Source organism: Carcharodon carcharias, chromosome 2 (genome assembly GCF_017639515.1).
Source record: "Carcharodon carcharias isolate sCarCar2 chromosome 2, sCarCar2.pri, whole genome shotgun sequence".
In the NCBI taxonomy this organism is placed as follows: domain Eukaryota; kingdom Metazoa; phylum Chordata; class Chondrichthyes; order Lamniformes; family Lamnidae; genus Carcharodon; species Carcharodon carcharias.
In genome coordinates this window covers 115,261,227-115,272,351 of record NC_054468.1, presented here as the reverse complement: position 1 = coordinate 115,272,351, position 11,125 = coordinate 115,261,227, and the positions used below count along the sequence as shown (strand labels likewise).

The 11,125-nt window shown below is 42.7% G+C and overlaps 1 protein-coding gene across 1 annotated transcript in view; it reads left to right on the top strand.

Moving 5' to 3' along the window:
* The first annotated feature begins 2,254 nt into the window (after positions 1-2,254).
* ankef1a (ankyrin repeat and EF-hand domain containing 1a) overlaps positions 2,255-11,125 on the top strand; it is a 40,373-nt gene continuing 31,502 nt past the window's right edge. Inside the window, exons 1-2 of the mRNA XM_041206781.1 lie at positions 2,255-2,316; positions 2,445-2,840. Coding sequence (XP_041062715.1) covers positions 2,492-2,840 — 349 coding nt within the window. The 5' untranslated portion in view covers positions 2,255-2,316; positions 2,445-2,491. The remainder of the gene's footprint in view (positions 2,317-2,444; positions 2,841-11,125) is intronic.

The following is an 11,125-nucleotide window of genomic DNA, read 5'->3' as shown; positions in this document are numbered from 1 at the left end:
AAACAATGTCCCCTAGGCATTCCCCTAGCTTTATATTTATAAATGCAGTCTACTCCTGATAATGCTGTTACCTTTTGCACTTAAAAAAAACAAGTATTTTAAACTAAGCAATGCAAATAATGCAGCAAGGTAACAATTTACAGCTAAAAAAATGTCTAACAATTCAAACAATGCAACACTAAATTAAGAAGTAGGCTAAGATTATAAGGGTGAACTGCAAATTTACCTTTCCTTTTAAACTGAGAAAATGTAAAGAGTTGTTGTTATACACTGTATGAGACTCAATTTTATCACACGATTAACTGGAATGCAATTAAAGAGAGTTAAATGTAAACAACACCTTAGTAGAAGTAATCAGAAGTATTTAAATATTTTAAAAGCAAAATACTGTGGACGCTGGAAATCTAGAACAAAAACAAAAATACCTGGAAAAACTCAGCAGGTTTGACAGCATCTGCAGAGACAGATACAGTTGACATTTTGAGACCATATGGCCCTTCATCAGAACTAAGAAATATAGAAATTCTATATTTCTACAGTTCTATATTTCTTAGTTCTGATGAAGGGTCATACAGACTCAAAATGTCAACTGTCCCTGTCTGCAGATGCGGTCAGACCTGCTGAGTTTTTCCAGGTATTTTTGTTTTTATTTAAATATTTTGTTCCTTTTCGAGGAATGTGACAATGTAACTCATACATAAGGCTCTAATATTCAGGCCTGGGAGGAGCTCAGCAGCAGTAAATGGTGTATTTAACTGTTGTTAAAATATAAATTCTGAGCAATGATGATCCAGCAGTTGCTATAAGATCATGTGGTGTGAGATTGTTATTTTAAACCCTCGCGGTATATGTGGAAGAAAGTTAAACATGCATGAGGCAGTGAGACAAACAACTCAAAAGATCAGTTTCTTAAGACTCCTTAAGCCGTCACACTACATGATCTTATGGCATCTGCTGAATCATCATTGCTCAGAATTTATATTTTAGCTACAATTGGAAAAAAAAACATTTGCTGCTGCTGAGCTCCTCCCAGGCCTGAACATTAATGATACTCTGACCTTCTCTTTGTGATGTTGCCTCATCTCACCTGCTGGGGTTTTGACACAGCTGTTCAGCATGCTGTTCACAAAATCCACTAGAAAAACTCACATTCATATAGTGCTTCTCATGACCACTGGGCATCTCAAAGCACTAGCCAATAAATGTCATCACTATTGTAATTTATGAAACACAAACAGTAATGTGATAATGGCCAGATAACTCCCCTGCTCCTCTTCAAAGTAGTGCCATCTACGCTCATCTAATGAGACAGATGGGGCCTTGAAAGATAGCACCGCCAACAGTGTAGCATACCCTGTGTACTGTGCTGGAGTGCCAGCCTTGACTTTTGTGCTTAAACGCTGGAGTGGGATTTGAACCTAGAGCCTTATAACTCAGAGGTGAGTGTTACCGACTGAGCCATGGCTGACACACAACTGCTCCAAATAGCAGGTAAATTGTCTGCCCTCTGCTGCAAAAGCACACGGGGGCCAGAATGCACCAGAGAGCTGACTCTACATGCAATTTTCCTAATTTAATCTCGCCCCCTCCTCCTCCAAATCTGCCTCTGCCCACTGTCTTAGACCCACCCTTCTTAGTTGTAACTTCCCAACACCAAGCGTCTACTTTTTCCTGGCTCTGTGCTTTGCATCCGAACTGTTAAATCTCCTAACATCTTGCAGGTCTGGTGAAAGGCCATGGGTCTGGAAAGCTAACCGTGCTCCTCCCTCCTACCAGTTCTCTTCCCAGAAGGGAATCTGTTGAAACGGGGCACCTGAGACCTGCTGAGTGGCTGCAGTTGTGTGCTTTTGTCTCAGGTTAAAAGATGTTTCAACAAAAAAAACTGCAACATATGTCTTATATCTGCTCAATCGTCTAGAGCTGAGAGATCTTTCAATGCTTTCTCTCCTGCTCCCACGTGGCATAGAACCCTTTCCATTTCCTTGTTACTTGGCATTCTTTGTAACGTCGCCGCGTTCTGTTGCCATGGGAGCAGATGTGCTTTGGTTCCGAAGCTCTTTTCATTCTTTTGTGTTTCCCTCTGGTGTCTACAGCTTCTATTTCTTGTCCCACCCCCTCTTCCTTTAATTAGGATCTCCACACATTGGTTGCTGCGGGATCTAAGTGTTTTAATTAACACCTCCCACTAGACTCTCTCACTCCTAGCCGTTTTATGAAATTTTCTCGGAACAGGGTGGGGGTGTAAATTGCCTAATCTGCATTTTAACGATACGGTCTCAAATTGCGTCGCTTTTATTAAATGGCTTACATCAACAGGTATAGAAATCCTCCTGATATGGGGTGCACAGAGAGTTGGAAAGTGTACAGGAGATTAATTAGGGGGGAGGTGGTGGTAACAGGCTGATTCTGATCACTGAATATTTCATTTTTTTTTTCACATTTAGAATGCCCCCAGTGTGAACAGGAGGGAGCCTGACCTTGCAATGCTGCGATGACAGACTTCGCAGAAGGGCGCCTTCAGATCCTGCAAGTTTATAAGCTCATCCAGTATGTCAGGCAGCGGGACAAAGCCGAGATAGAGAAGTTGCTGACTATGGGAGTGCCGCACTTGGTGAACTTGAGCGAGCCCAGTCAGGGGGAATACGCCTTGCATTTGGCCGCCGTTGCGAACGACGTTGAAACCTGCAAGCTGCTGCTGTCGCTGGGGGCTGAACCCAACGTGGTGGACAAAGATGGTCGGACGGCGGCGATGATCGCGGCGGAAGTGGGGCACGACAAAACGCTGGAGGTGCTGGCGGAGGCGAAAGCAGACATGACAATGGTAGACAAGAACGGCAAAGGTAAAGTGTGACAACTAACTGGCAAGCCAGTCTCTCCTTGGACGATTAATACTGCTCAGCTCATTTGCTCCCTTAAAATTACCTACTTGCACCAAAACTTGCGGGTTACCTTCAAAGAGAATGTGTGTGTGGCAGCAACTCTCCACTCAATCTCTGTGTAGCTTGCACTGTACATGATTGAGGCCGCCAATTTATCAAAGCAATTTCTTAGAAAATCCCGGATTCGTCATCGTAAAAATATTAACGTTTGCAAAAATAAGAATCATGAAAAGTCACAGGTGTGGTGATCAAAATTTGCAAACATCGGAGTAAGAATCATGAAGGTGCAGTAGCTGAACAACTTCATAACTTTTCTCTGGATCCTCTGCCAGTTCTCTCCAATTGCATTTAATAATGGTCTGGAGTGAGCAATGATCCATGCTTCCTCTCCCCTGATTTACATTGAATGATATACTCCCGTTTCTAAAATAACATTGCAGTGCAACTGGAACCCAAGGGAGGCTAATGGCATCCACAAAATGTAGGTTTTCAAAGTCACTTGGGTCTCCCCAGACTTTCTCCACCCCATAAATCCATATCCTATCTATTTCTGTAATAAAAATAAAATACTGCGGATGCTGGAGATCTGAAATAAAAACAAAGTGCTGGAAATACTCAGTAGGTCAGGTAGCATCAGTGGGGAGAGAAAAACAGTCAACGTTTTGAGTTATTTTTCGGAGTTCCAAAGAAGAGTCGTACTGGACCCGAAATCTTAACTCTTGTTTCTCTCTACAGGTGCAGCCAAACCTGCTTGGGATTTTCCAGAACTTTCTGTTTTTATTCCCATCCATTCCTAGTTAGTCTCATCCTGTTCCTTTTGCCCTTTGTTCCATAGTAGCTCAGTGGCTGGCTCACTCATATCTGACTCAGAAAATCCCACTCCAAAGGCTTAAGCACAAAAATCCAGCCTGATACTCGAGTTCAGCACTGTGCACTGTCAGAGGCGCTGCCTTTCAGATGGGGCGTTAAACCAGGGGCCTCCTGCCCTTGCAGGCGGCCGTAAAAACATCCCATATCGCTTTTGAAGAGTGAATGGTGCTCACCATTCACCACACTTACACTTGCCCACAGACTTTCTTTGGGCCTTTGCTACTGCGATTTGCAGTGATTAGAAATCTGGAGTACGTGAGCACCCAGTATGCACCCCAAGTGGTGTAACTTTTTTGAGTCAACCAATTAAACTAAATCAACAAAATTAGGGATAAAGCAAACACAGCCGCTAAGTCAGGCCAGCTGTAAAACCAAGGACAAAATTTAAAGTAAACTTACAAACAGTAAACCAAAATGTGGTTAAAGGGGTCAATAAAACACTCCAGTCCCCGCGGTGTCCAGTGGGCACAGAAGGCCTCGAGAGTGCTGGCAGACACCGCGTGCTCCCTCTCCAGGGACAGCCGGACACGAATATAGCCACGGAAGAGGGACAAACAATCGGGTGGGATGACCCCCTCGATTGCTCGCTGCCTGGACTTGTTAATGGCCAACTTGACCAGGCCCAGGAGCAAGTTCACGAGGAGGTCCTCCTCCTTCCCGGCCCTCCTCCGCATCGGGTGTCTGTAGATCAGAAGCGTGGGGCTGAACTGCAGACAAAACATTAGAAAGTTCCCTGACTGTCACAGAACATGACACTGTCTAGAGAAGGAGTTTTAACAGTTGTATCTGGACCAAACTTTACTCCACCCCATTTGGGACTTGAACCCACAATCTGTGGCTTAGGAGCCCAGTGCCTTATCCATTAGGCCACTGGGGCTGGACTAACAATTGATGATAGCTTCATAGTCATCATTACTGAAGTTAACTTTCATTTCCATATTTCTTTTATTAATTGCATTTAAATTCCACCAGCTCCTATGGTGGGATTTGAAACCATGCTCCTAGAGCACTGAAGTGGGTCTCAGTATCACTAGCTAGTAACATTACCACTACACCACCATCTCCCTGTATCCTCCATAGTGGTGTAGATGCACCCTATCAATTAACTTCCCCTTGTCCCTGCAAATGTTGGCAGAGTCAACAGCAGAGATCCTGCGCAGAGGCAGTTCAGAACTTACACTAGGCTGTGGCTACCTGAAGATTTTCAATCCCAGTATTATTAAGTTAAAAACTGTGGCTTGATGAACACCATAACCTGATTGATGCTCATTTCGTTGTTCGAACCCCTCATCAAATGTACAAAAATATATTTGAAAATATTGGGATTACCAATTACAATGGTTCATTATGCTCACCTACTATAACTACAGCAGAAAAACAGCAAAGAAAGCCCAGATTAATGGGCCAGGTCTTGCTGGAGTTTGAAAACTCATGGAGTATGATGTTAGTTGGACTTTTTCCTGCACTCCTCCACTCAGAATATCTTTGTTCCATACCTTGCTGGAAATGCAAGCTTATAAAAGGCCACCAGGGACTAGTGGATAGTGGGACCAACAGCGTACCACCATAATTATTGAGATTTAAGGATTGAAAACTTAACAAGTAAAGGACTGCGAGGGAGGGTGAGTCAGAATCAAGTCAGCTACAGGGAGGGAAGAAAGAGACCGAATGAAAAAGTGAGAAAAAGAAATGTAAAAACTTGAAACATGTCATTTTTAAAATCTCTTAACAACAATAGATTGTATTCCGAAATGAGATTAAACAGTTTGCATTGTTCGCTTTCTGGGCCAGTGAGGCAGATTGGCATTGCAGTGAAAATTACCGTGTTGTTAAGAAGCTACTTACCAGACTTAACTATTAAACTTGCTGCAGAAAGTTAATTAATGTGCCAATCCAGCGAGTTCTTAAAAATGTTGGGGAGGCTTGGGGCGAGGTAGCATTTCTGTGTAGCGAATGGCGGAGCCATGTAAATGAACCAGTAAGTTCTGGAGATTGTAACTGAAACTACTGGGGGAATTACAACCCTAAAAAACGAGTAGTTTTTTTTTGGGTCAAGTGAGATGTGAAAATATTTTTTTAAAAAACTCATACCTGACCCCAACCCATTTCCAACCCACCCACTTTCAATTTTTTTCAGAGCCAGGACAGAAATTAGGCAACCAATCAGCTCCCAGGAGCCAGGCTGACCATTTAATATTATAATAAAGCTGGATGCCTCAAATTTTGTCTGTCTTCCAGCATTAACCCTGGGCCAGTCATGTTTCTCAGAAAGTTAGAGGAAAGTGAGAACTGCAGCTTGGAAGAGGCAAGTACTTTTTTTCCCTGCAGCCCCACATGCTAATCCACTTCCATCCTACATCTAGGATCAGAAACAACCTCTCCCAGGATCAGTATACCCACCCCAGAGTTGGACCCCACCCACCCCCACAGATTCATCAGTCCCAACCCAGGATTGGACTCCCTCTCCACATCTGCATTCCCCCGCCCGACCCCCAATTGTCCACCCCATGTCCAAATTTTGCTGATCTGCTAACACGCCTTTATTTTTTCAGCAACATCCTGCCCCATTGTTTATGCAACTTTTTTTTTCATGGCTTCCATGGCAGGTCTGCCAATGTTACAGCAGATCAGCGGAAGAAGCCCGTCTGGGATTTTTAGCCTCTTAGTTTCTCATTTCCTGCATTCAGCCCACCAGCACAAAACCTGCTTAATGGACTGAGAGTCAGGCACCATGTCCACAATATTCCAGTTTACGCTGGTGAGTGGGCTTTCTGACCAGCAGTGCAAACTCAGAAAGTTACTCTCATAATATGAGTATGTTATAAGGGTACATTATCTAGGAGTTAAGATGTAAAGAATACCCAATGGGCTGTAGTGTGATACCACATCTAGACACATGGACTCCACTGAACTGCAATAATATACATAAGGAACAATTTTTCCAGTGTGTGATATCTGCTCTGAATCACAAGTTACTTGAAGTGGAATCAAACTGGGGTTCGTATGATGTTCTGCTTTTGTAATGGAGATTAAGTAATTTTACTTTGCTTTTCAAGATTTAACAACCTTACCTTTACACTTATCATTGAGGTAGAATATGGCAGTTGCATGGAGTGATTGTGCCGAATTTCACTCAGTCCTCTGATCTTCTATTTAAATGTATTTATTGTTGATGCTTTAAAGACAGAGTTTCTACTTCTGATTGATATTCTTGGGTCTAGAAGTGTTATCGCAGTGGTTGATTTTGTCAGAAGCTATTGTGAAATTTATTGTGCTATTCTAATGATAATCTTTAGTCTATGCCCTCTTGATACCCATTTGACAAGAAATGGAAACAATGTTTAATTATTTTCCAGGGAAATTCTTTCAATCTTGAAAGCCTCTACTAGATCCCCTTTTATCATTCCTCATACCTATAACCTCTTATTTCTGCTATCAATCTAGTGAATCTTTGCTGTACGCTATCTGTGGCCCTAATATCCTTCCTATAAAACAAAGACTTGCATTTATATAGTGCCTTTTGCAACTCCAGGATGTCCAAAGTTCTATATAGCTAATGAAGTGTTTTTTGAAGTGTATTCACTGTTATATTCAAGAAACACAGCAGCCGATCTGCACACCGCAAGCTCCCACAAATAGCAATGTGATGACCACCAAAACAGATGATCTTTTTTTACGTTGATGGTGATATTGATTGAAGGATAGATGTTCAGTGGGACACCAGGGATAACTTCTCTGCTGTCCTTTAAAATGGTCATGCAATCTTTTACTTTGGCTTTCATGAATAGGGAGCACCTTAGTTTAACCTCTTTGTAAATGCAGCACTGCAGACAGTGCAGGATTTTCTCGGTACTGGAATGAAAACTTTTGAGCTTAAGCCTCTAAAGTGGAATTTGATTCCCACAACCTTCTGACTTAGAGACAGCAATGCTACCAATTGAGAGACAACTGGCAGTGCTAAGGGAGTCTACAAACCTACATTCAATTCTGAACTGTGACTAATATATAGTACTATTTCAATAACGCCTCTATGTATAAAACCATGAATATTTGTTTATAGTCATCGTTACCTGTACTCCCCCCTTTGAAGATCGGTTTATGTGCGCCCTATTCCTTCCCTCAGTTAAGAATCTTACAGGTTAAGATATATTTCTCTTTTTCTTCCAAAAATGTATTACTTCACAGTCTCTCTTTGCCAAAGATTGGATGTACATTCCATTTGGCCAGATGATTAACTTATCACTACGTATACAATCCAGTTTTCCATGTGTCTGGGCTCTTCTTTATCTAAATATAGATTGAATATTTTCTAAATATCTATGTGTCTATATTTCAAGTTCTGTCTGTTCTTCCAACTGTTTTGAATCTTACTGGAGTACATCTCCTTTCACTGTTTGACCCAAAATATGCTACTTCATTCTTCACTCCATTTAACTGCATCTCCTACCTATCTGCCCAATCTACCATCATTTATTCTCGGTGATGGCTGTGCCCTCTAATTTTGTATCTTGGGTCCCTTGCTTAGCTACAGATTTTGGACAAGGCAGCAGATGCGCATGGAAAGACACAACAATGGAGAGACCTATTCGGAGATATTTTCTGTATTGCTAACCAAGGAATAAACACTGAAACATTTGGACATAGTCTCAGCAACTCATAAGCATAGAGATGGGCACAAAATATTTACATAGTTAGTGACCATGTTAGCATAGACGTAAACCATTATTTGCACTCATAGATAAGGTCCTGATAAATGGACATATGTCCAAAATGTAGCACAGAAATATGGATAAACAAACACAGTAGCCATAGAAAGAGATTGACACAAATTCAAAGCTAGAGACTAATGGAGCAAATTCACTTGAACATCTGAAACAAAAACAAAAATTGCTGGAAAAACTCAGCAGGTCTGACAGCATCTGTGGAGAGGAAGACAAAGTTAACGTTTCAAGTCTGTATGACTCTTCATCAGAACTAGAAAAATAGAAATGTGGTGAAATATAAGCTGTTTAAGGAGGGTGGGACAGGTGGAGCTGGATAGAGGGCCAGTGACAGGTGGAGGCAAAGGAGAGACTGCCAAAGATGTCATAAACAAAAGTTCAAAGGGGTGTTGACAGCGGTGATATTAACTAAAGGATCTGCTAATGGTGACATTAAGAGCAGAAGTGACAGATGGCCTTAGTGGGGGTGGGGTGGGGTGGGGGGAAGGGATCAAAATAGGCTAAAAGGTGGAGATAAAACAATAGATGGAAATAAATTTTAAAAATAATAGAAATAGGTGGGAAAAGAAAAAAATATATATAAAAAAATAATAATTATTAGAAAAAAGGGGATCTAAAAGGGGGTGAGGATGGACTTAGCTCCAACATGATGCCACCACCCAACACATCTTCCCTTCATCCTCCCCCGCTGCCCCCCCCCCCCACCATTGTTGGCATTCCATAGGGACCATTCCCTCTGGGATACCCTGGTCAACTCCTCCATCACCCACTAAACCTCAACCCCCTCCCATGGCATCTTCCCACGCAACCACAGAAGGTGCAACACCTGCCCCTTTACTTCCCCCTCCTCACCATCCCAGGACCCAAACACTCCTTTCAAGTGAAGCAGCACTCCACTCGCACTTCCCTCATTTAGACTACTGCATTCGCTGCTCTCAATGCAGTCTCCTCTGCATTGGAGAGACCAAACGCAGACTGGGTGACTGCTTTGCGGAACACCTTCGGTCTGCCCACAAGCATGACCCAGACCACCCTGTCGCTTGCCATTTCAGCACACTGCCCTGCTCTCATGCCCACATGTCCATCCTTGGCCTACTGCAATGTTCCAGTGAAGCTCAACGCAAACTGGAGGAACAGCACCTCATCTTCTGATTGGGCACTTTACAGACTTCGGACTGAATATTGAGTTCAACAACTTTAGATCTTGAACTCTCTCCTCCATCCTCACCCCTTTTTTGATCCCCTATTTTCTAATAATTATTATATTTTTCTTTTCCCACCTATTTCTATTATTATTTTTAAAATTTATTTCCCTCCAATGTTTTATCTCCACCTTTTAGCTTATTTCGATCCCTTCTCCCCGCCCCCCCCCCCCCTCCCCTCACCTCACCCCCACTAGGGCCATCTGTCACTTGCTCGTCCTGCTTTCTACCCTTAATGTCACTATTAGCACAACCTTGAGCGTACAATATAGGCTGACATTAGTGAGGGTGCAACATTGTCAAAGGTGCCTTCTTCCGGATGAGATATTAAACTGAGGTCCAACCTGCCTACCACAATGATAGAACGCCTCATCTGATACTATTTGAAGAAGAGAAAGCGGCCTAGAAATGCAATTATGCCCCACCTGTTTTTCAAGTGTGAAGTGGGCACTTAAGGTTCCAAAATGGAGTGCTGTGTCCATGTGTTCAATCTGTATTCAAAGTCTGCCATGCACCATATTTGGTTAGGGTGCCCTGTAGACAACAAGAGCACTTGCCTGAAACAAACATTAGGTAAATTTCAATAAAACCTAGGGACCTAACATCAATTTGAGGATCATTTGACAAATTCGCTTGAGGCTGAGCATGTCATGGTCAGTCTTAGGAGCAGAGGAACAAACCTAAAGGGACTGTAACACTAGAAGGGGAATTACAATATTTTCATCTTACTGTATAGCTAGGAGGTGCAGTTCTTCCCATGGAGCCACTTTAAAAGCTGCAGGTTGCTGCCAGCCTACACCTCTGACCCATGCTGCTGCTCACCCTGAAACTCCTGAGCTACCTCTGGGGCCAAGACTGATCCATAGCTGACTGGTAATATACAAATGGCGGACCAATCTCCTGTGGCCACGCCAACGGACATTTGCAGCACCTGCTTCACCCACATCATGCCGGAAGCTGTGTGTGGGATCTTCTTGTGTTTGCTTTGACTGCTGTATTTCCCTTAATTACAGCTATGGGGCACACACGTTTGCCAAACACAAGCCCATTCACCCAACGCATCAAGATCTGCTTGCAGTATTAAGCATCCTCTATATCCCAAACACAAACAAGTTATATGACATCATTCTGCAAACCTGCAGCTGATTCACTCAACACCTGCACATAGGTCATTTTAATGAAAACAGCGAGAAGCTCTCTTGTCAGCTTCATGCAGTTTTGGTAAGTCATCAAAAGCAATTCATTGGCTGTAAAGTACGTTTGCCCATTCTGAAGTCTTAAAAGTCACTATCTCAATGCAAATTCTTTCAACTTTTGTTTAACATTATCGGTGACCGCAGTGTTAAACCTGGGAATTCCATCTTCGTATCCCGGTGGCTATGGGATGCATTTTGAGGAGGAAGTAGATTTACTTGTCAGGAGAACAAAGGAAGGTGTAATTGCACCTGTGGTG